The sequence below is a fragment of the Rhinoraja longicauda genome, chromosome 1 (assembly GCF_053455715.1).
Source record: "Rhinoraja longicauda isolate Sanriku21f chromosome 1, sRhiLon1.1, whole genome shotgun sequence".
Taxonomy (NCBI): Eukaryota; Metazoa; Chordata; class Chondrichthyes; order Rajiformes; family Arhynchobatidae; genus Rhinoraja; species Rhinoraja longicauda.
Window position 1 is genome coordinate 77723189 of NC_135953.1, and position 26460 is coordinate 77749648.

At 39.3% G+C, this 26460-nt stretch overlaps 1 protein-coding gene across 2 annotated transcripts in view; it reads left to right on the forward strand.

Moving 5' to 3' along the window:
• The window catches only part of adgra3 (adhesion G protein-coupled receptor A3), a 106038-nt gene that overhangs the window by 46317 nt on the left and 33261 nt on the right, over positions 1–26460 (forward strand). For both annotated transcript variants that reach the window (XM_078400611.1, XM_078400621.1), the window contains exons 3-6: positions 16463–16534; positions 20971–21042; positions 22355–22426; positions 24507–24667. In XM_078400611.1, the coding sequence (XP_078256737.1) occupies positions 16463–16534; positions 20971–21042; positions 22355–22426; positions 24507–24667 (377 nt within the window). The remainder of the gene's footprint in view (positions 1–16462; positions 16535–20970; positions 21043–22354; positions 22427–24506; positions 24668–26460) is intronic.

Below are 26460 nucleotides of genomic sequence, written 5' to 3' on the forward strand. Positions count from 1 at the left end.
CCAGCAATCCCCACACATTAACACACATTAGGGACAATTTGCAATTACACCAAGACAATTAACCTACAAACCTGTATGTCTTTGGAGAGTGGGAGGAAACTGATCTCGGAGAAAACCCACGCGGTCACAGGGAGAATATACAAACTCTATTCAGACAGAGCCCATTGTCAGGATCGAACCTGGGTCTCTGGCGCTGTGAGGCAGCAACTCTACCTACCACTGCACCACCGTGTTGATAGGGAGGCTCTGCAATGAGAGGTCATTAAATGTCAGGATAGGCTGTCGAACTTGAATCATGGTCTGGTACGCATGTTACCCACCATGTCATTCCAAGCATGAAAGTAGATCTTGCACCGTGCAGTCATTTCTAAGGAATAGTGCAATTGTAGGGGAATGCTCCTGATTCTAAATTCATGAAGAAAACTTATTGATGAGACAGCTGAAGATGATTGGTGCAAGGGCACTGCCCCAAGCACCTTCTGCAGTGATATCCTGAGTTGATTGACATGCAACAACCACAGCCCTTTTCATTGGTGGGAGATGTGACTGATCATTGGATGCCTGTTGACTTCAATTTTACCCAAGTTCCTTGACACTTCACTTGGTCAAATGCTGTCTCGATGGCAAAGGCAGTCGCTGTCAACTCACCTCAGGTATTCTGCTCTGTGTCCGTGTTTGGATCAAGTCTGTAATGAGTTCTGGAGCTGTGTGGCACAAGTGACAATCAGACAGTGATTGGTGAGCAGGTTATTGTTGCTTGACAGAATTGATAATCCATCATGTTGTTAATGTTTGTCCTGCATTTTGTGAAGAGATTCTATCTGGATAATTTTCCAAATGGCTGGACCCCCAGTCCAGTCACTCCTGCTGCAAATGGCTGTGACCCCCTTGTCTGCACGTCCAGTACACTGCCCGACCTCCCCTCCCACAGCACTTGGGTCACAGTCACCACCCACTGCTTCTGCTTCTCCTGCCCCAACCCTGCCACCGCCACCTCCTCCCCCCACACCTCCTCCCACCCCCCCACCCCCACCCCCCCCACACCCCCTCCTCCTCTCACACCCTTGAGCACCCAGCCCCTGTGCTACAATCTGTCTTTCTCCACAGACCAGGTGAGAAATGAGCTCAGGAAGATCAATGCGAGGAAGGCGGCTGGTCCGGACGGCATCAGCTCGAGGCTCCTCAAGTCCTGTGCAGACCAGCTGTACGGAATAGTGGAGCATGTCTTCAATCTGAGCCTGAAACTGGGGAGAGTTCCACAACTGTGGAAAACATCCTGCATGGTACCGGTACCAAAGATGCAGCACCCGAAAGAACTCAACAGCTACAGGCCGGTGGCACTGACATCACACCTGATGAAGACACTGGAATGTCTGGTCCTCGCCCATCTCCGCCCCCTGGTGAGACCATCAATGGATCCGCTGCAGTTCGCCTACCAGACTCGCATCGGGGTGGAGGACGCCATCATCTATCTACGGAATAGAGCTCTTTCACATCTGGAGAAGCCAGATAGCACTGTGAGAATCATGTTTTTTGATTTCTCCAGTGCATTCAACACCATCCAGCCGGGGCTTCTGGGGGGCAAGCTGGAGCGCACAGGAGTGGATCACCACCTCACATCCTGGATTCTGGACTACCTCACCAACCGACCGCAGTATGTGAGGACAAAGGAACTGGTCTTGGACTTGGTGGTCTGCAGCACAGGGGTTCCGCAGGGAACAGTGCAATGTGTGGGACGAATTAATGGAATATATTATTAATAATAATAATAATAATGCATTACATTTATATAGCGCTTTTCAAACACTCAAAGACGCTTTACAGGGATTTCTAGAACATAGAGAATTGAATAAATAGATAAATAAGATGCCATTGTTCTAACTGTGGCTCTGGCGTCTGACTATGGGAGCAGTGTTTACAGTGTATTGTGAAAACCTAAGCCCACACACAATTATATAGGTAGATTTATGTTAAAAAACTCGTTTTCTGTTCAAGCGAACTGGGTTGGTTACATGAATTTAGAAAAGTAAAATGTAGAAAACCTGTGACAGATCAGTCAGAATTGGAGGAAAAAATAGGTTAATTAACAAGTTGAACATATCTAAGAGGAAGAAACCAAGCGGTAGGAAAAAATGGAAATGAAATCTCTTCTGAAAATGGTAATTTAGTTAACATCTGAAATGTTGAAGGTCAGTGTTCAAACCAGACAGTTCCAGGGAGCTAGGGAGAAAGATAACACATTTTCCCCAAAGCTTCTAGTGATTTTTTTTCTTCTCTTTTTGGAACTGTTCAATGGACAAATGAGAGTGTGGGAATTATAATATCAAGCAGCTGGTAGATCGGAACAACTTATGAACAAAGCAAGTGTTTCACAAATTGGTTGCAAAATCGACATTGGTTAGGATATCCGCATGTGGAATGGATGTCTTTTTTTAAAAGAACAAATGCAGCTATTGAAGGATAGTTAGTATTCTACCCAGTGGCAATTCTTTTTTTTAATCTAATCATAAACTATTTCTGATACTTCAAAGAACGGGTTTATAGACATCAAACAACATCAAGAGAAATTTTATCCTACTCTCAAATATTCTCAGCATTCTGGTGCCCTCTTTTCACTCAAAAATTATCTGACTTTTCCTCTCTTTTCCATCGTAAATTTCCATGGCTAATATAATTAACCTGTTACATGTTGATATTAACTTTTACAACTGGCAAAACATATCAATTTTGCTTTTTGGGTTTCTTGTTACCTCAACCTGAATTGCACGAATGTTAACAGTTCCTTTCAACATGAGAGGAAAACCTTTGAGAAAGAAATATTGCTTCATGGGTAAGAGCCGGCATCCGATCTGAGCTGAAATAAGTCAAGTCAAGTCAAGTCAATTTTATTTGTATAGCACATTTAAAAACAACCCACGTTGACCAAAGTGCTGCACATCTGAATAGGAAAAAAAAAAAGAAAGTGGTCAGGATCCCTCAAAGGAGGACCAACCCACCCCAACCCTCAAATAATACTGCTTCAAACTACTAAATCCAAGATACAAAATATTAATCAAAAGAATATTGGGCATGATTATTTTTGTGTCTTAAGCTCATTTTTAATTGAAAGCATAGTTTTCAATTAGATGGAAAAAATCAAGCCCAAGGGATATTAACCGCTAAACAAAATCTGATGTAAAGCAAAACACAATTTTTTTATTGAAAGGAGAGTGAAATTACATTTCCCTACCATATGTAACTTCCCTTAGATAATTTATTTTATGGACCTTCAGAAACTGAATTGTAAAGTATCTACTTAATTGCAGGAATTTTTTTGTTTGAGTTATTACTCGAAAGGAAATGTTTTCAATTTAGTTTGTGTGTGTGTGTGCATGTGTATCTTTCTGAGAATAAGGCTACATTTAGTTTTAGCGATACAGAATGAAAACAGACCCACTGAGTCCACGCTGACCAACGGTCACGCATGTACAATCGTTCTATTCGACACACTAAGGACAATTTACAGAAGTCAATTAACCTACAAACCTGCATATCTTTGGAATGTTGGAGGAAAATGGGGTACTCAAAGGAAACTCCAGTCACGGAGAGAATGTATAATCTCCGTCCATACAGAAAACATAGTCGGATCGAACGCTGGTCTCTAACATTGTAAGGCAGCAACTCTACCGCGGCACCTCTGTATAATCTTGGCCATCCATCTTCCTTCATTTCTCCCTTAAAATAGGAAAGCCCTTATTTTGAGACATTGACCCCAGTTTTAAGTTATCGCCTGAGGTAAAAACCGCTTCAGCATCTGCCCTATCAAGCAGCTTGAACTCTTGTACTTTTGATGAGACCACGTTTTAATTTTTTTAAACTATGCTGAATCTTTTCTCAAAAGTCCAACTCTTCATTCCAGGAATCAATCTTGTGAACCATCACCAACCAGGTTCAAAGTATGCACCCACCTTTAAGACATTAGTATATTAAAAAACACAATAGTTTGTAAACTCGTCATCAGAAATATCATTGTTTAACCATACTGCAGTATCAAATGTGAATGCTTATCATAACTCTCTGCTTTCTGTCCTTGGGCAATTTTTAACCTATTTATTGTAAATGACCTCCATTCCATGCTCTTCAATTTTGCCAAACAGCATTTGAGTGGGTTTTCCAGATACTACCAGAAAATTCATTTATACCCATTTACTATTCAGCAGTTGTCCCTGTTACCTCATTATAAAAAGAATGTTTATTCAAGCCAGCTTTGTCATTTAACAAATCTTCACGAGATCTACCTTTCTTAACTCGTATTTCTCTGATATTAAGTTGATCCCTAATTATCATTTCAAAACCCTCCACTATTGTGGTTAAACTGATTGTTCTGTAGCTGACAGGCTTCCATTTTTTTAATGACAAGAGTAACTTATTTGTGATTTCCTTGTGGCACTTGCCCTGTATCAAAAATGGTCTGGATGGTTCAGGCAAGCCCTTCTGCAATTTCGTCTGTAGGCCAACTGTCCAAATTTCGACACTTAAGAGATTGAGATTCGTTGTACTTTTAATTTTCTGATTCAGTTGTTGTGACAAAAATAAACAATTACATTTCTGAAAGATTTGTATTGCCAAAACCATACAGGCTACACCATGGTAATCTCATGCATATTTTAATTCTCACTTTTTATTTTTAATTATGATTTCTAAAATTTTGCAGCTGACTTTAGGCGAGCTGGTTTATTGTTCTTCCTTTTGAAATAAACTGTTAAAGATTTCGGACAGACTGTGTAGGAAGGAACTGCAGATGTTGGTTTAAACCAAAGATAGATAAAAAATGCTGGAGTAACTCAGCGGGCCAGGCAGTATCTCTGGAGAGAAGGAATGGTTGATGTTTTTGGTCGAGAGCCTTCAGACTAGAGTTAGGGGAAAGGGAAACGAGAGATACAGACGATGATGTAGAGAGATACACCGATCAGCCAAAACATTTGACCACTGACAGGTGAAGTGAAGAACATTGATTATCTTGTTACAATGGCACCTCTCAAGGGATGCGATATATTAGGCAGCAAGTGAACAGTTAGTTCTTGAGGTTGATGTGTTGGATGCAGGAGAAATGGGCAGGAATAAAGACCTGAGCGACTTTGACAAGGGCCAAATTGTTAAGGCCAGACAACTGGGTCAGAGCATCTCTGAAACAGCAAGGCTTGTAGGGTGCTCCCGGTCAGCAGTGGTGAGTACCTACTGACAGTGGTCCGAGGAGGGACAAACCACAAACCAACGACAGGGTGTTTGGCGCCCAAGGCTCATCGATGCACGAGGGCAACGAAGGCTATCCCATCTGGTCCGAACCGACAGAAGGTCCACTGTGGCACAAGTCACATAAAATTTTAATGGTGGTCATGGGAGGAATGTGTCACAATACACAGTGCATCGCACCCTGCTGCATATAGGGGTGCACACGGAGGACCAACAGCATATTAGGCAGGTGGTCATAATGTTCTGTCTCATCAGGTCATAATGTTTGGCAGAGAACAAATTAATGCAAGATATGCAAAAAAGTAACACTGATAAAGGAAGCAGGCCATTGTTATCTGTTTGCAAGGTGGGAACGAGAAGCTAGTGTGACTTGGGTGGGGGAGGGATGGAGAGAGAGGGGATGCAAGGGTGACTTGAAGTTAGAGAAATCAATATCCATACCACTGGGCTGTAAGCTGCCCAAGTGAAATATGAGATGGTGTTCCTCTAGGATATTATCTGGTCTTGTGGAGACATTTGTCATTAAGGAATTACCCCTTAAAGGAGCAAATGGGACTTGAACAGTTATAAAACCTGGGTAGCATGGACTATTTTGACTAAAGGACTGGTTTTCATGCTTTTTGACTCGATATATATTGGACAATTGAAACTGTTATCTGGTATCTCCTTTCCCAGAAGTGACAATGAATTAGGACAAAAGGAGGCCACTCATCTCCTGCTCTGCCATTTAAGAAGATCTTGGCTGAACTGATTCCAGCCTCAATTCGGCAATTCCCACCATAATTAATCTTTTATTCTATTGCGTATCAAAAATCTATGCACATCTGTCTTTAAAAAATTCAATGACTCTGCTTCCATTAGTTTGAGGAAGAAGTTTCCAAATATTCTGAGTCACCCCCAAGTGTCTCCTACAAGTGAAATCTTTATCCAGTACTTTGTAGAAATCTAAATATAATACAGTACAAACACTGGTCACCCTCTATCCACAGGACATGTCACTTTTCAATTAGATTTTTTTTCAATTATCATTTTTGTTCACAAGACATTTACTAAAATAGGAACAGTCTCCAATGATGGAAAAAAAATTGCTAATTCTTATTCAATGAGTTTTGTTCCATTATGTTGTATTTATTTTGTTTTAATGTTTTTGAATAATACATAATAGGCTACTCGACATAAGGAAAACTGCTTAACCTGTCTCCAGTTAGGTTTCTAATAAGCAATGGCAAATCATTATCGCTGAAAATGATCTGAAACTGTATCAAACATACTTTCCTTAAGATAAATGAAAAACTGTAGAATTATTACACTATGTGACACTTAGATTTATTTTTTAACATGTTGATACCTGTCAGTTATCTATAAGGATTTGTGTTTGTGAAATCAGAGCTGTTTACCACGCATATAATAGAGATCTACCCTAAAGATATTTAGGTGAGTCAGGGATTATCATTCTTGACTTTACATCTTGCCGTGGTAATGTGCCCCTATTGTGCCATTGTAAAAGCTTTCCATATCAAAGGACTTTTCCTTAATATTCATATGAAATGAGCAATGATTCCACACCTGAATTTATTGTTCTCCCATCTCTTTCTGATGTAGACAGTATTGTGAAAATTGTAACTGCTCGCTGCTATGAATGTACCGTTCTGCGATTATAGCAACAATCTGGTTTTCTAACTTTTCTAGATAATTTGAGTAGAACTAATTCACATTTCTGCTAAAAATACTTTTTCAGTATCATCTGTATATAGATGGAATTATTTTTGTTGTGATGGCCTTAAGGTTCAGGTTATGCCAGCTTTTCCTTATATTATGGAAGAAGATTGAACAAGAGAGCCTTGAGCCACTGCTTTTGCATTTTTGTTATCAATACAATCTACCTTGAGAAGCTAGAAACAGAAACAGATCAAAACATTTACCCGTTTGACCAGGAAATGGACATTGTGCAACTATCATATGATCAGCGACTGGGAAAGGAATGCACAACCTGCTGGCGGACCTGCACATGATGATTCAGGCCTGATATCATTACATTACAGATGTATTACGTCTGTCTCATACTAGGTAATATTTAGTGTGCCAAACGAGACAGCAGCTGTCATAAAATGTGAAAGCAGGCAATAAGTTTGGTATTTTCTAAATAAATGTGGAAATTGACTCTGCAAGCACTGATGGCATATAGGAAAGGCCTCCATGGTGATGAATGAAAGTGGATGAGACTCAACTTGAAACAGAAACATAGAAAATAGGTGCAGGAGGAGGCCATTTGGCCCTTCGAGCCAGCACCGCCATTCATTGTGATCATGGCTGATCATCCACAATCAGTAACCCGTGCCTGCCTTCTCCCCATATCCCTTGATTCCACTAGCCCCATGAGCTCTATTTAACTCTCTTTTAAATTCATCCAGTGAATTGGCCTCCACTGCCTTCTGTGGCAGAGAATTCCACAAATTTTTACAACTCTGGGTGAAAAAGTTTTTTCTTACATCAGTTTTAAATGGCCTCCCCTTTAATTTTAGACTGTGGCCCCTGGTTCTGGACTCCCCCAATATTGGGAACATTTTTCCTGCATCCAGCTTGTCCAGTCTTTTCATAATTTTATATGTCTCTGTAAGATCCCCTTTCATCCTTTTAAACTCCAGTGAATACAAGCCCAGTCTTCCCAATCTTTCCTCATATATGACAATCCCGCCATCCCGGGGATTAACCTCGTGAACCTACACTGCACTGCCTCAATAGCAAGGAAGTCCTTCCTCAAATTAGGAGACCAAAACTCCACACAATACTCCAGATGTGGCCTCACCAGTGCCCCATACAACTACAGAAGGACTTCTTTACTCCTATAATCCTCTCGTTATGAAGGCCAACATGCCATTAGCTTTCTTCACTGCCTGCTGTACCTGCATACTTTAACTGACTGGTCTCGTTGTACTTCCCCGTTATCTAATCTGATACCATTCAGATAATAATCTGCCTCCTTGTTTTTGCCGCAAAAGTGGATAACCTCACATTTATCTACATTATACTTCATCTGCCATGCATCTGCCCACTCACTCAACCTGTTCAAGTCATCCTGCAACCTCCTAACATCCTCTTCGCAGTTCACACTGCCACCCAGCTTTGTGTCATTTGCAAACTTGCTAGTGTTACTTCTAATTCCATCATCCAAATCATTAATATATATTGTAAATAGTTACGGCCCCAGCACCGAGCCTTGCGGCACTCCACTCTCCACTGCCTGCTATTCTGAAAAGGACCCATTTATTCCTATTCTTTGCTTCCTGTCTGCCAACCAATTCTCTATCCATGTCAATACCCTACCCCCAATACCATGTGCTCTAAATTTGCTCACCAACTTTCTGTGTGGGACCTTAACAAAGGCTTTCTGAAAGTTCTGATACACTATATTCACTGGCTCTCCCTCATCCATTTTACTTGTTACATCCTCAAAAAATTCCAGCAGATTAGTCAAGCAGGATTTCCCTTTCATAAATCTATGCTGACTTGGACCAATCCTTTTATTACTATCCAAAAGTGCCGTTATTACCTCTTTAATAATTGACTCCAGCATTTTCCCCATCATCGAAGTCAGGCTAACTGGGCTATAATTCCCCGTTTTCTCCTTCGCTCCTTTCTTGAAAAGTGGGATAACATTAGCTACCCTCCAATCCACAGGAACTGATCCTGAATCTATAGAACATTGGAAAATGATCACCAATGCGTCCACAATTTCTAGAGCCACCTCCTTGAGAACCCTGGGATGCAGACCATCAAGGAAGTGGCTCTAGAAATGAAGAAACCAAATGTCATCAGGTTGATTTGTGGAATCATTATGACAACTTGTAGGACTGATAGAATGCTGCTGTGGGTCGTTAAGGAGGGAAAAGGTTAAAATTATTACATTGTAGATGCTGCTTAGCTCAAAAGAGGATCAAACACCACAGCTGCAAATAAAAGTATTTTGTTGGTGACTGTGCCCGAAAGGATTTTAGACTAACGAAGCCTTTCCAGTGATTCATGAGAGATGAGCATACGATAAAAAGGGAATTTAGTTTAGAGATACAGTGCGGAAACAGGCCCTTCGGCCCACCGGGTCCTCGCCGACCAACGATCCCCGCACATTGTGTAACTTGACAATTTACTTCAAGATTATTATCTAGCTGAGTGACTTAAACTTCTGGGTTCAGAGTTTTTCATTAGTTAACTAATCTCCATCCATTATATGAAATTGTGAATGGATTATGAAATGGAATGAATCATTGTGCTGGATCTTATACTTCAGACATAAAGATTAGTCCAATTAGCTCTTCACGTCTGTTTCTCCATTCAGTAAAATCAGGGCTGATCTTTTACCTCCACACCAATTTTATGTGCTATCCATATGCCTTGATACCAATAACATCCAGAAATCTGTCGGGCTCTGCCTCAAATGTACTCAGCAAGTGAGCCTCCATAGCACTTTTAATTTAGTTTGGAGATACAGCGCAGAAACAGGCCCTTCGGCCCACCGAGTCCGGGCTGACCATCTATTTCCATACACTAGCACTATCCTACACACTAGGGACAATTTACAATCTTTACCAAAGCCCTACAGACCAGTACATCTTCGGAGATGTGGGAGGAAATCGGAGCACCCAGGGAAAACCCACACAGTCACGGGAAAAAAACGTACAAACTCCGTACGGACAGCACCTGGAGTCATGATTGAACCTGGGTCACTGGTGCTGTAAGGCAGCAACTCTATCGCTGCGCCTGTCCCGCCAAGGGTGGAGAGTTTTTGGATGGAGAGTTTCAAAGATTCATGGGCCTCTGGGTGAAGAATCTTTTCCTCCCCTTGTCCTGAAAACAGAAAACTTTCTGTTTTCAGAATATGACCCATAGTTCTAGATACAGCAGCCAAGGTGAACATTGTAAAAAATTACAGAATTGTTTTTATTGACCAGTCCATCATACAAACCAGACTTCCCACCATTGACTCCAATTGCACTTCACACTGTCTCGAAAAGCATCCAACATAATCAAAAACTTGTTCCATCCCGGTCGTTCTTCCTTCTCCCTGATCACATCCGGCAAAAGCTATAGAAGCTTGAAAGCATGAACCACCAGACTCATGGTTCATGACTCCCCTCTGTTATCAGGGTTTTGTATTGTCCAATTCACCTCTACCCCATTGAAGACATTGGACAATGTCTGCAGAACTGGTGCTCCACAATGCTGAGAATGATATGCTGCACTCTAGTGGTATTATGTAAAGTATACGATCTATATTCCATCAATATGATCATTGTTTGATTGCAGAACAAAACATTTTACAGTACCTCCGTATACTTGACAATAATAAACTAATTGCATCTACCATGTCAAGTGACATAAAAATGGCATGTATTAAAAGCTTAAATTTGGTTGACAGGCATAATGAAATCTTAAGACTCAGATGAAGAACTTTTAATACGAGTTAATATCTGATAGTGCTCCAGTCACCTGTACCAGAGAAAGATGTTTTACAGATAATCGTAGGTTTTTCAGTTCTAGTTGATCCCATTTAACTTTTTTGGCTTTCAATACTGTTGGCAATTAGCTTTGATTTTTTTAGTTTTTCTAACGGCCGATAACGGCACTAAGAAACTAAACATTTGTTAACTGAGCAAGGGGATCTGAAGCCCATTCCTTTCAAAATGCAGCATTTTACAGGGAGCATTTATGATAAACAAACCATTGACATTACTCGAGTGTTCCTTCTATAGAAAATGTCACACATTGATTTCTGTTAACATTCGCGCTCTGACCCAGAATGGATACACACCTTCCAGTTATATTTTATAGTGTTGATATTTTTCATGTTAAGATGATGTTTAGATTACAGTAAACCCTCATTTTAATGGACCTCTTTATAATGGATTTTGATTATAGCAGACTGACCTACTTAACTGGGTTCCTTACTGCACCACCTGCTCTCACCGCCTCTCTGGTCGCTCACAGCCCCAACTACCCCTCGCGCCATCTCCAGCTCGCGCAACTTCCAGTCCTGGCCTTCTGCCACCACCAACTCACACAGCTTCCTCTGCCACTTCCAGGCCGCATCGACCCTTACCTGCACACTGGCCACCCGCGCGCGGGCTTTGACTCCGCTGATCCTCTCCTCTCCCCCAGTCACCAGCAGGTTGGGGCCGTCAACTCACCTGGATTCCAGGCTCAGTTCTGGACCATGAGTCTAAAGAAGGGTCTACCTGAAATGTCACCTATCCATGTTCTCCAGGGATGCTGGTTACATGGTTATAGTGGACAATCGCCAATATTGGACTCCATTTCCCCCTTCCCCCCACTCCCCGTGGTCCATTATAATGAAGGGTTACAGTATCCGTAAGTGAATTTGGGAATTAAGTTCCTCTCAAGAATTTCAGGATCTTATTTATGCTGATACTTTTGTCCAACTATCTGAGGTAGAATGTTTGTATGTTATATTTTACTCTTGATACATTTTATTGTAGGAATGGTTTTGTAATTGTTGCATATTGAGAGACAGATGTCGTCTGGCGGTGCTGGCTCGAAGGGCCGAATGGCCTCCTGCACCTATTGTCTATTGTCTTTTGGGGGAGATATTAAAGGAAAGCATCTTTCTGCTAAGATGAACAAGATTTCATTGTACTTTTTTTCAAGAGAAAGCAGGTATTTGTGGGTTGCAGCTAACAGTGCAAAAATCCATTTAGTTGGTGCTTCATGCACTACACTTGGTTGAATGGCATCCCAACCCAATAACAGTAATTGGACTTCAAAATGCCAGTATGTGATAACCTGGAATGTCTCAGAGGTGAACATGTGCTGTTTAATTCTTTCATCTTTCCACCATTTAATGATAAATGAGATAAGAGTTTACAACTGAAGACTGGATACTGCATAATGTTTGTTTATGTAAGCTCTAAGTTTGTATTGTGACTTTTCAGTTCAGTGGTGCAGCTGTTTTTAGGTGTATCCTGGATTAATTTTCAATGAACGGTTCAAATGTAATTCTAATTTTAGAGCTTTCTGTTTATTTTTGGTATTTGGCAATGATTCATTCGGGTTATATTTTTATTGTTGGATAATATTTTAGAGACAAAAAAATAATGAAATTTGATAGTGCAACAGATTAAAGGGACCGTGTAGGGCCTGTTCTTATAGTACAATTGTTTCAATGGGAAATAATTATCGAGCTTTTCTACGTTGGATCTCCCCAATTTTTGTTGTTCTGTTGAGATAGTACTGTTTTAGAGAAAAGAAGACCATTCATTCAAAATGAAGATTTATTACAGGCAAAAACAAAAGGTGTAATACTGTAACTAATATCAACAAGCTTAGTTTGTTTTAACAGTATGCCTTGAGAATAACAGCAGGACTGAAAAGTATCACTGTTTCTTCAAGATTTCTTGAGACTGCAGACTTGTTTAACATAACAAACACTGGGAAAGTTGCCTCAGAGTCTTGTACAATTACCCCATTCTATGTAATTTGTCTGAGGCGCCATACGGAATTGCATTTTGTGTCTATTTTCTGCATCAACATTTATCAATGAAATTCTATCTCCTATTTGTCATTCGGTCCAAGCTGGTACACATATAAATGAGGACGAGAACACTTCTTTCTTTGTATATCTTTCCTCTGCTCTGTGAATTTTCAGGTTTCAGTGTTTGTCAGTAAAGTTGCAACATACTACATCGGGGTATTTAATCAAACAAAAGTTCAATCTTTGAGCAACTGTCCGAGAGCACTAGTTAAATGTCCAATTGAGTTGCTCTGTTGAAATTTACACATTTAAAATACATGCCTGACGCCTTTTGTGCTTGTTCATTTTTTTTCTCTCTCTCTCTTAGCTATCTGGGGAACTATCATATTTCAAACTGACTTCTGTTTCAAACTACTTACTTTCCAGGAGGACACTGTGTGGACTGTCGCATTCTGTTGGCACTCAGTGCAAGGCCTGCAGGCTAGTGGCAACTCTCATAAATTACTCCAGCCAGTGCTTTGCTAAACTTTCCATCCGATGTATAAGCTGCTACAGTTGGTTTCAAAGGTAGAGGGGTGACTGATGAGGCCAATCTAGGAACTGCAGAGGTGAAGAGCGGGAACAATGGCGATGCAGGCATTCCAAGTATCACCCCAAATATGAGCAGTCGTGGGCCAGGGATTCTCAAGAGTCAATGTGGATATTGTTTTCTTTTTAAAATGGAGGCTTTTAGATTGTCTTTGAATCTTTGCCACTGTCCACCGGGTAATCTTTCACCATGACAGAGCTTGGAATAGGGTGTTCATTTTGGAAATCAGGTGTCAGGTAAGTGTGCCATGTGGTCTGCTTGGTGTAGCTCAGTGTAGCCGAGTATCTAGGGGCAACATGCTGATATTGCTTCACATATCCTTATGGTTAAGCTGGAGGATTTTATGGAGGCACAACTTTTGGTATCCCTGCAGGAGCTTGAGATGTCTGCATAGTTAGTTCAGATCTCAGAAGCCTAAAGGAGGGGAAGGATCACTGCTGACTAGAAGACAATGAATTTTGTGTCATTTTGGATCTGCCTCAATTGCTCACCCCCCCCCCCCCTCCCCAAGGCTGAGCAGCTTCTCTTTGAATCCACCTACAGGCACGGTAGACATGATCTTTGCTGCACGACTGCAATAGAACTGTGAGAAATGGCACCATGGATTTTTACTTGTGGCAGATACCAGGGTATCAACTGTGTCGTTGTTGATGAAAGAATGGATCGACTGGGCTTGCATTCACTGGAATTTAGAAGGATGACAGGGGATCTTCTGGAACGTAAAATTCTTAAGAGTTTGAACAGGCTAGATGCAGGAAAGAAAAGTGTACATTTCTGTAAAATACAAGATTTTGTTTTAAAATTAGCTCCATAAAGATTTTTTTAGAGTGCAGCACAATGCTTGCAGTGCAGCCTTTGTCACGGAATGGGCTTTTCTCTGCTGGCGAGAATTATTTAGCCCTCTGTCTAAATCATCAGCTGAATGAATTCAACCCCAGAGCCTTACAGCAATGAATGGCCTTCCACCTTTGTTTAGTCTCTCCTTCTCTTTTTCACCTATCTCCTCCTTCTCCACTCAATAGAAAATAAGTCGCTTCCGGTATTTGACTGATGCAGAACTGAAGATAGAGCATGTGCAGAAAGGTATCGCTGTCCTGAAGCAAAACCTTTCACAATGGAAGATTGTTTGCAGGAAGGATTACCTCAAAATGATGGTCTCACAGCTACCTAAAAAGAGGACTAATTACAAATGAAATTATGTGCTGAAATTGTCAATTTGGCAAATCGAGAATCCCTTTACATTATAGGGTGGTGTGTGTGTGTTTGTGTACAACAATGAAGCATGAATTGAACTGTTCCATTTGACTGCTACCGCTGATACAGAAACACGAAAGAGTTAGAAGTACTGAAGATGACCATTAATCTGTTACAGTTTAATTAATATACTGTCTTTTTATTCAACAACTTGAATAAGCATCCTTTGAAACTTGCCTTCTGACAAAATATCTTAATCAAGCAATTTGCACCTAGAAGCTTTATGTTGTCAGCAAGGATGTTTCAGATGCAAGGAGTTAAAGATGTTGGGCTAAAATATTAAAATGGGAATTGGGTAAATATGAGCCATTATTTTGTTTTATTATTTTTGTATCACAAAAATATTAGTGTTGACAAAACTATGATAATGCTACCTGGTGACTTTTTATTATGGAGCTATGGAAACGTGAATGCAGAGCTGATGGTGTCTGTGTGTTGTACAATGTCACTAAATTGTAATTTGTGGCTTGTGTACTATATACTGTGTACTTGGATCAAAATGTAAATACAATTCAAGGGAAAAGTTAGGTAATTAAAAAAAATATTCCAATAGTGAGCTTCCAATTTTGTGAATTCTGGATCTCAATGAAAAATCACTTAAGCATCTGAAGTTAACAATGATCACTTTGTCAATGCCTGAATTTAAGTGATGATATTCCCATAATTCCCCAGTGCAATTTACCCATTCTTCAATGTTTAATCAGGTGAACATTGTCACAGCTGGCATGTTACCATGTTTGAAACAAATCTGAGTTTCTTATAGTTAATGGGATGATGAAAATAGTGTGTGACTTGTTGCTTTTGTGCTGCTCACATATGAAAAAGCTCAACATATTTTGAAATTAAATTGTTTTCAAAGCAATATCTAATTGTCACATGTTGCCTCTTTTTCACAATAGAATGAACTGGCAAATATGTGTAACTCATAATTTGACTTGTGCTCTATCGCTCTTCGGCATGGCTTTGAGAGCAAAAGACCAGCAAGTTGTGTCTTTAGTCTCTTGTCTCCACATTCCATTACTTTTATCTGGGTTCTGGTATTTTCAACCACTATCATGTTTTGGAAGTGTATCTGATTTGGCACGTCTCAACAAGCCAAAATTGAGCACTTACCACTATCACAATGAAGTTTGTCATTCTGGGAATGCACTGCCACATAATGCAAGGCTATCAAAGATTGCTTTTCAGTGATATGTTTATGCTTGCATGTTGGTCCCTTGACACACCGAATCTTTGAAGAACTTGTTATTAAGTGAAATGACCGGCAGCTGTGTGAGAGAATCATTTTTGTGACAGCTTCAAATATAAGATGCATTTAGTTTTTGTGTCTAAATATGTACAAGCTGAAGATTCATATTTTACTTTTAACAAATTCTCTTGGATGGTAATAAAAGATAATTAGTTTAAGAGCTGTACAAAATGTTTACATTTTTTTGGTATCACTTTATTTCCATTTTCCGGTTCTGAAATCATAACAAAAGTACATTACATGCATTTTTACAAAGATATATACTTTTTCCCCATATTACTTCTGACATGTGCTTTAAATATATAGATTTTTAAAATATATCTGTCTTACTGATTGTGCTCATTTAAAAAAAAGACTTAACAAACACATTATTTTGTTACATTAAACATCTACCAACAATAACTACAGTTATAATTTAGTAGGTGATCTAAATCTAGAAGACCTCCAAAATGTTATCAATAAATTTAGCAAAGTTTTTATCAATTAATACACTGGAGTCAAGTATACACTGCTAGAAAAGAAGCTCTCATGAGCGACCAACTCGTTGATAACTTGGAAAATCTCATTCTTAGATCAATTGGATAGGAAGAGTAAAAACTGCATAATAACTAATAAAGTATTTCAATTAATGTTTGAATTTTCTTTTTTTTTGCAGAGATATGAGGAACAATCTTATCAGTAATGTAGAATTGGGTGCTTTCTGGGGACTTTCAGCACTGAAAAGACTGTGAGTATTGGAACATATGCATACTCGGATGAGACATCCACAACTAGGCTATGGCTTTGTAGGTGCAGAGATAAGAGTTCAAACCCAATACGGCAGCTGGGAAATTTCTTTTCAAGTAATTTGGAAGCAAAATAAAAATTTAATTGCGGTAACAGTAAACTTTAATTCATTAGATTGGCAAAATAATCCATCTGGTACAAGAGAGGAAATCTGTCTTCCCCACCTTGTCTGTGCTTTATGACTCGAGGCCTGTCACTGATTTTTTTCTGACCCAGTTCAATGGTAACCAGAGAAGTTGTTCATAAATCGCAACATAGCTAACAATGAGCACATCCCAATGAATGTGTTAGAAAAACCATTATGATTCCGATGGTTGTTTTGGAGCAACTTTCAGGTTGAAAATCTCATCATCTATAGGAGGGTGAAATGGGGTAATAGTTGAAAGCTCATTTATTTGTAAACTGATTTAAGTGTCTTTGTTTTAACTTTAATGGATTGGAAATAGGTGGGGTTGATAATTGGCATTTCATCTAAATCTGACAATTTAACCCTCTTCCCTGCCCCCCCCCCCCCTCCTGAATTTAAAAACATGGAAATTATACTCAAAATTTCCACTCTCCTGTAATAATGATCTAATAGTTTGATGCTTTTATACTAGCATCCAAATATTAGAGCTGTAAGGCTAAAATATGGATTTTCATCATTTATAATCTTTATGACCTGTGCAGCTCAAACTCTTCAAATTAGACAGCATGAGTACCAATATTTAAAGCTGCGCCCCCAAGTAATTTGTTTATTCTGGTCATCCATTGACTTGTTTGGATACTTCTCAGTACAGACTTAAAGGTGAAGTCATTTATTCACAAAATGCTGGAGTAACTCAGCAGGTCAGGCATTATCTCGGGAGAGAAGGAATGGGTGATGTTTCGGGTCGAGACCGTTCTGAAGAAGCTGCCTGCCTGACCTGCTGAGTTACTCCAGCATTTTGTGAATAAATACCTTCTGAATAAATACCTTCTTATATTTTCTTATACTTAAGGTGAAGTCATTCAGCTATTCAAATTGGTTATGGCACAGATCTGTCCATTTAACGCGAGAGACTTTGCTGCAATATTGACTTTTAAAAACAGCATTTTCTCATTTGTCATGAATCCATTCTTTCCTAGGTTTAGCATGTTTTAAAGTCACTCGTGGTGTATGTCTAGAGGTTTTTTTCATTTAACCATTGTGGCTGCCTTTATCAGAGCTTACTCTGCCGATTGGGGTTTATTTCTCGCCTCCAGGCCTGCTCTTTATTTCCCTTTTATGTACACTTGTTCAAACAGGTGGATGTTGAAGGCATTGAGTATTGGTTACTTTAAAACCTTTTTTGCTTTATGACTTTCTGGAATGGATCAGCAAAGGGATGCCTGAGCAATTTCTACGTAAAGATTAAAAAATCATTCACATTTATTTGCTTAGAAAAAGAAATTTAAAAAATAAATAATTAAAAAGCTTGCAGTAGTGATGGAAATGCCTAGAATATTACGAAGAAAAATGCTTCTATGGCGGTTAGTCTCTTGTAAATGGATAATCAGTTTTGGTCTTGAACAAAGGAAGATAATTGTTGGGATTTTACTAGTACGAGTCCACTGTCTGATTTTGCTCCCCACATTCTCTACTCCCCCTGCCCAACAAGCTTAATTTAGTTGTATTCACATGGTAGATCTTATTGCTTTGGATGTCGAGACCATGAATAGTCCTCTGACAACAAAATGTGAAAAGCGCATGAGCGAGTACAAGCTTCTCCATGAATCTCCTCTGAAGCATTTGGCAGGTGCCACTTAAAATTAGAAAGGCGAAACTGCTGTTAAGATTGGGTGCAATCCAATCTCCTATCTTTGGTTGGGAGAAGGCCTGGTTTGCTTCTAGTTCTTTTTGTGAAAGAGGACTACTGTGAATCAGAGGCAGGTTAATAGAACAGCAAAACATACAGAAGGGAACTGCAGTGGAAATATAGGATGTGATAACATAGCGAATGAAACACAATATAGCTGGTGGAATGTTGAGCAAAAAACAAAGTGCTAGAGGAACTGAAGAGGGGCCCCAACCCAAAACATTGTCTGTCCATCCCTCCACAGCTGCTGCCTGACCTACTGAATTCTTCCATCACTTTTCTTTTCCTTTTGCATACAGAATGAGATGTGAACGTTAACTTGGTGGTCAGTTCCAGATCCAAAATGGCAAGGGCCTATGCATGTCCACAAATCAACACCCAGCCATGTTACTGCTCAAAAAAAACATTGCAAGTTGGTAAAGTCATAAACCTACTTGTCGAAATTCCCCATTTGGAAGCAATTAAAAATGAAAAATTTAAATTAAACTAAAATTTTTCACTCAAAAGCATTTGTTTTTAAGCATTTAAGAGAATATAATGAAGTAAAAATTGAAAGTTACCTTCTCTGCAACCATTTCCCTCCACTCAGATGAGTTGAGCCCCATCCTTTACTCCCTCTACACTCACGACTGCGCCCCCACCCATCCCACCAACACCATCATCAAGTTCGCGGATGACACGACTGTGGTTGGACTCATCTCAGGAGGAGATGAGACAGCCTATAGGGATGAAATCCAAAGGCTGGCAGCATGGTGTTCAGTGAACAATCTGGTCCTGAACTCCTCCAAAACAAAGGAACTTATAATTGACTTTAGAAAAACCAGTGTAGAATACGACCCACTCTACATCAATGGGGTCTGTGTGGAAAGGGTACCCGCTTTCAGGTTCCTGGGTACGCACATCGCAGAGGATCTTACCTGGTCTACCAACACCATCACCACAGTAAAGAAGGCACAGCAGAGACTCCACTTCCTGAGGATCCTCAGGAAAACCAACCTGCAGGAGAAGCTCATGTTGTCCTTCTATCGCTGCTCCATCGAGAGTGTGCTGGCATACTGTATAACCACATGGTATGCCAGCTGCTCAGAAAAGGACAGGAAGGCCCTTCAGAGGGTCATCACGACGGCCCAGAAGATCATCGGCTGCTCACTGCCCTCCCTGGAGCACCTGTTCAGCCTACGCTGCCTCAGTAGAGCAGGCAAAATAATAAAAGATCCATCCCACCCCGGCCACCGTCTGTTTGTTCATCTGCCCTCTGGTCGACGTTTCAGGTCGATCAAATACCGAACAAACAGACTTAAGAACAGTTTTTACCCCAGGGCCATACAAGAACTGAACACTACCTTTGCACTAGGCAACACCATTAAAAAATCTTGTACTTAATATAATTGTATTTATGTATTTATTTGTTTTTGCATTTATTGCATATATGTTTGTACGCACCGTCAGGATTGGCTATTTTTTAATTTCGTTGTACTCGTTGCAATGACAATAAATGAATATTATTATTATGAAGAGACTCGCGTACATCCAACCTGGCAGAAGTTCAGCAAGTAGATTTTTCTTCCCGATATCTTCTTCCCGATGAGTAAAATGAGAACGTAGCCAGGTGTTTTCCAAAATCGGAACCATGATTGTCTATTATGAAATATTGTAGGAGACCCAGTGCCTGAAACAGGCACCCTGTCACAATGGTCAGTGTCAGTGGCCAGAGAGTCAGTGAGCCCAACAGGCTTCATTGATAAGGTAGCGAGTTTGGCAACAGCAACCTCATTAATATGAATTCATAAATTAAAATTGAACCAAGTGTAAAAATGATGGCCAGGCAAAGAAAGGGGTCAGTATTTCTTCAGAAATCTACGTTATGAGTGAAACAAAGGGTCCACCAAACTCTTTTGTCACAATGATTATGAGAACTGAGGAAATAATTCAAGATATTCTGGCCTCCTTAAAATATTATGGCATCCTCGTTGATTGCAAGAATTTCTAGCCCATGATTATTCAATGTAGCGAAAGAGCATTTGACATGGCTCTGAGATCCTTTAATCTCCTCGTTGAGTGTAAATGAAAGTCCAGCAAAAATAGTCTGCGTGCACCGCCTCTCTCACTGCCCCCTCACCTGTCTCGTCAACTGGCATCTGGCCTGCCTTCGACAGAGGCTGCAGATCTCACATTCGTCCATCAGCTGCCTGGAATGGAAACAAGTCATCTTCAACCTGACAAGGTTCTTTGAGAATTGTTTGTATCTTAATTTAACATCTGTCTAAACAGCCACATGTGGCTTCTGTTTAACCTTTCAGCCTAAAGATGCCAGTCAGCATATTTTGTGTGGAAGGATCTGATGGGAATCCTTGTCATTGTGCTTCTGCATAATTTTGGGAGCTGGACAGTGGTTGTCCTTCTGGCCTATAAGTGAAAAATCCACTGAAATGAAGAAAAAAATATGATGTTTAACGTCTGCCATCATAAAATGAGATGTTCTTTAAAAGTAGGGACTAAAGACTGCTATTGCATAAATTATTTGATATAACTGGTGAATTATTCTTAATTTTTCTTGCAGGGATTTATCTAGCAACAAGTTAAGCTGTCTAAATGGGGAAATGTTCAGAGGCTTGTCAAATCTTATACGATTGTAAGTAATTAAAATCTAATTATAAATTTTGTTTTAAAATGTTCTGTATATTGATGTTGATTTGATTCTACATTCAAATATATTAGTGTTCTGAAAATTACACCGAGTGGCGCTTCGATGGCAGCCTCGCCTACAGTCTGTCCTTTTCGTCTTTTTTTGTTATTTTTAGTGAGTTTTAAAAGTATGTGTTGATGTTCTCTAGTTTGTTTTATTTGGGGGGTCGGGGGAAACTTTCTTTCAATCTCTTACCTTGCCGGAGATGTGATTGTTTTCCGGATCATATCTCTGGTCGCTCTGCGGCCTAACATCGTGGAGCTGGAGGCCTTGCCCGGGACTGACTGAGCCCCGCAGGGCGTGGACTTACCATCGGAGCGGATTCCTTGCCTGAACCGACGCTCCAACTGCGGCCTGCGGACTTTAACATCAAGGAGCTCGCACCCAGGTTGATACCGACGTCGGGAAGCTCCGAAGCCGCACGATTCAATAGCCCTGACCCAGGGATCGATCGCCCGGCGCAAGGGAACTGAGATCCCCCCCCCCCCCCGATGCAGGAGCTGGATGGCCCTGACGAGGAAGGCCTGATCGCCGGCTATGGGAGTAATATTGTCCCGTTAATGGAAGGTTCGAGGCTCCCGACTGCTGGAGGACAAAAGAAGGGAAGAGATTGAACTTTTTTCACCCTCCATCACAGTGAGGAATGCGGAGGAGTCACCATGGTGGATGTTCATGTTAAAATGTATTTTGTGTGTTCTGTTGCTTTTTATTGTTATGACAGTATGGCAAATGAAATTCCTGTATGTTGTAAAACATACTTGGCTATTAAAATATGATTGTGAAATCCTGTTACCACTAAACTACCTCTGTACAATTCACTTCAGCTGTACCAAGTTTTGCTGAATTTTGAATTCTTACCACTCTCTAGGAAAGAAAGTTCTTTTGATATCCCTTCCATTTATGAAGACTTTTTATTAGGTTGCCTTTCCAGTATGTGTAAAACAAGGTTGTTTAGTGCATTTCTCTTCAGAGTGCTAAAATAAGTGAGATGGGGCAGCTCAGGGTTTTACTGCCCCACTAGAATTATAACTTTTCAAATAATGTCTCATCTTTCTTGGGAAATTGTAATACACCTAGTAATTTAAAAATTAATTTGCCCATTGTATGCATATTGTTCAATTTTATAAATGTATGTTAATTTTTTTGCAGTTTTAATCGGTGTTGCCCATTCCTCACAATTGTGTGTCCTCTACAAATCCAAAACTAAGCGTTAACGATATTTTACAATCAATTCTTTTAACCTATTCTCATTTTTCAGGAACATTTCAGGAAACCTCTTCTCTACACTGTCTGAAGGGATATTTAAGGACTTGCAGATGCTGAAATATGTGTAAGTTGGCCACTGATTTTATTTGCTTCTTAGTAGTTCCTCACAAAGCTGTCTGTTTTAACTTTCCACTTAATATATTTAAAAAAATTAGAACAATGCAGCACAAGAACAGGCCCTTGGGACTCTTATATCTGCGCCAAACATAATGCCAAGACCAACTCTTATCTGCATGCATATAATTCATATCTCTCCATTCCCAGCATAGAAACATAGAAAATAGGTGCAGGAGTAGGCCATTCGGCCCTTCGTTGCATCTCCCCTTCTCCTAATCGGCCACCATTCAGGTAATAGTCTGCTTTCCTGTTCTTGCCACCAAAGTGGATAACCTCACATTTATCCACATTATACTGCATCTGCCATGCCTTTGCCCACTCACCTAACCTCACGTTGCAGCCTCCTAGCATCCTCCTCACAGCTAACACTGCCCCCCAGCTTCGTGTCATCCGCAAACTTGGAGATGTTGCATTCAATTCCCTTGTCCAAATCATTAATATATATTGTAAATAGCTGGGGTCCCAGCACTGAGCCTTGCGGTACCCCACTAGTCACTGCCTGCCATTCTGAAAAGGACCCGTTTATTCCTACTCTTTGCTTCCTGTATGCCTAGCTAAAAATCTCTGATATGCCACTATCATATCTAAATTCTGGTATAATGTAACAAGAAACACATGCTATTAACTTTGTTTTTTTACATGAATCTAAATGTTTCTCTCCAAAACAATTTATTGTTAACCGATATACTTACCTTTATTACAGAATAAAATGTAACAGTTAAATTCATTTTTGGAATGTTGCCTGGATAATTAAAATTAAGTTGATTGATTTTTGTGCCTTTGATAATCAAAGCTACGAAATAATGTATGTGGCCATTGTTTTGCATGATGAGCAGATATTGACGTTTATTTTTTGGAAACAGTATATGTATGTACCTCTTCATCGTAAAGATGGATCAAAATGTAAAGTAGCATTTCTATGGTTGTTCTTCTAATATATATATCACTGTAATTGTAGTAGATTTGCATTTTCTCAGTAGAAAAAAGTAGAGATGGTTTAATGTAGTTTATGTGTGGTTCACTTTTAATTATGGTGGGAGAGAGCGAAATCTATCCTCCTGTTTATATCAATCAAGGATTATAATCCTATAGTATAGCATTGAAGAAATTAAATATTTGCTGTATTTCCTATACAATGTTTATTTTCCCTCCAATATGGACTGATTGTAGACAGACAGACTCATGACAAAAGATGAGCTTAAAGGAGATGAATCCCCCACAGAGTGTCAACCAATAAATTACAGTTTTTAAAGGTCATAAATGGAAAAACCCCACTTTTTTAATGTTTTAGACTTTAGGCTTGAAAGTTCTGTAGGAAAAAATCTTTGCTATTGCCAGTCTGATCCTCTCTCGCCCTTAACCCCTTTTCCCTATTGACACAATTATTTTTATTATGCTATTTTCTAAAGCAGGTGGTTTTACAACAGAACTATCAATATCATGGTTTCATAAAAATCACTTATGTAAAAAAAACCTACACAAATTTTGGATTTCTTGAAGTTCTCATATTAGCAGTAACAGTTAACAGTAACAGTTTAAAAAAAACCACAGTAAATGATAACAATTATCCTTATCTTTATTTTAATTTATAATGAATGTCTCTTGCTATCCACTTTGCTGCTGTAACACTGCAAATTTCCACGGTGTGGGACAAATAAAGGGATATATTATTATTATTATTATTATCATAATTTCCATGCTAGTATATAGTGACCCCAATATATTACAGTAACTATCATATTTTTAGTGTCCATGTACCATTCTTATAGAACTGTACAAAATCAATAATTTCAAACCACAAAATTGGAAAATATTTTAGATTATACCATGAAGATAATTTGATAAACAAAAAAATAACTTAAGCACCAGTACTGTGGATCGATCAAATATATGTCATGCCTGTTTATGGATAACATTGATCTCAATGCTTTTTACATTTGCATGTGTGGTTGGATTGAGGGAGCAGTGCCTGTAAGGCAAGACCTGTCTAAAACCAAGCATTTAATTTTTAAATTTATCATTGCCAGAGAATTTCAGACAGACTATCTTTTGTGTGATTGCAACTTACTTTGGGTGATACAATGGATAAAGACCAAAAATGTAACTGTCAGGGAAACTAAATGTGCCTTCCCAAGGTCTCTGCAGAGGCAGCTTGTGATGAGTGTTAAGAAAGAACTTCTGACTTGTGGTAAGTCCATTGCTTGGCTTTAAAGTTACACTATAATACTAATGTGATATTTGCTCTATGTTTGTAATACTAAATTAAAGTGGAGAAAAATGTTGTTGTACTAAACTTGAAATGATTATTCATTGAATTATGACAATTCTATTAAAAAGGTAAATTTTGTTGGTAATGCCTCCAGTAACTAAAATGTTTATTCTGTTTTAGTAACTTGGGCATGTTTGGAGATAATTATGTAAATTATTATTTAAAAATGTAATAATAAAACATTGAGAAAATCATAATTATGGTCTCCTGAAGCCAACATAGGGTTATCAGAATTATTTGAGGCTGTAATAATCTGGATAGATAAAAGGTATTTAATATATTGGCATTTGATAAAGGGACGCAAAATACTATTGCACAAAATAAGAGCTCTTGGTATTGGAGAGAATATATTCTAAATTAAGCATGAATTAATTAAACACGATTGAATAAAGATCAATTGTTCACTTTCAGGTTGGCAAAGTTTAATTAGTATGATGCCATTTGGATTCATTCTGAAAACTATTCATAATCAATATTGATGTCTTAGGTGGTGGGACCAGGTATATTGAAGCTAAAATCAAAAAATCATATGATATAAATCTGAGATTTAAAAAATGAAAATACCATAAATAATCAGCAGATCAGTTATAGGTCAATATTCTTTCATTAAAACAGAACTAATGCAAGGTGGTTGACCTCAGATGCTAACACTGTTTCTACCTCCACTGATATTCCTGACCTGTTTTTTCAGCATATCTGCCTTGTGCCTAATTTGCTAATAGCACATAAATAAAAAAGAGTCTTCAAAAGTACATGGGTTAATCCATTCAGTAGAATTTAGCAGATTATTTGCAGAATTGGGAAGTTATCCTCTTCAGTAGAAAGCATTATAAAACAGATTATTATTTAAGAAAGATTAAAGAATTTAGTGGGCAATTGCAGCAAGTAATTAGAAAGGCAAATTGGATGATTACTTTTATTGTAAAGGGGACAGAGTAAAAAAATGTTTAAAGAGTGATCCAACTATCAGGGTATTGGTGTGAGTATAATTTGTCTCCCCTGGTTTGAGGATACATTTGTATGGAGGAAAGTGAGATAAAGTTCATTAAGTGGATACCTGCGATTTGGGACCTGTATTACGAGAGAAACAAACAAAATGATTGGGTCGGTGTTCATTAGAACTTTGAAGAATGAGAGGTGATCTCATTAAAGATATGGGATTCTGAGGAATCTTGACAGGGTAGACATTTCGTAGAAATGTTGAAGCATTGGACGTAGATTCAGGATAAAAAGGTTTGCCCATTTCATGTGGCGACGAGGAGGAATTTCTTCCGTAACAGGATTGTGAATGTTTGGAATTCTGTAATCCAGTGAGCTGATAAAGTGGAGCCTCCAAAAAGATTCAATGTTGAAATAGTTGAAATGTGTTGCCTCAAACACATTAAATCATTTTAGTTTTTAATGTAGTCAAGGTAATGGGCTGGAAAATGTAACTGAGTCTGAGTCACATCAGTCATGATCATCTTGAAGATTATGGTAGGCTTGTGGTTCCATGTCTTACTAATGCTCCTAGAAGTAATGTCTGATTCCAATGAGAGTTTCAATAGACAATAGACAATAGACAATAGGTGCAGGAGTAGGCCATTCAGCCCTTCGAGCCAGCACCGCCATTCAATGCGATCATGGCTGATCACTCAATCAGTACCCCGTTCCTGCCTTCTCCCCATACCCCCTCACTCCGCTATCCTCAAGAGCTCTATCCAGCTCTCTCT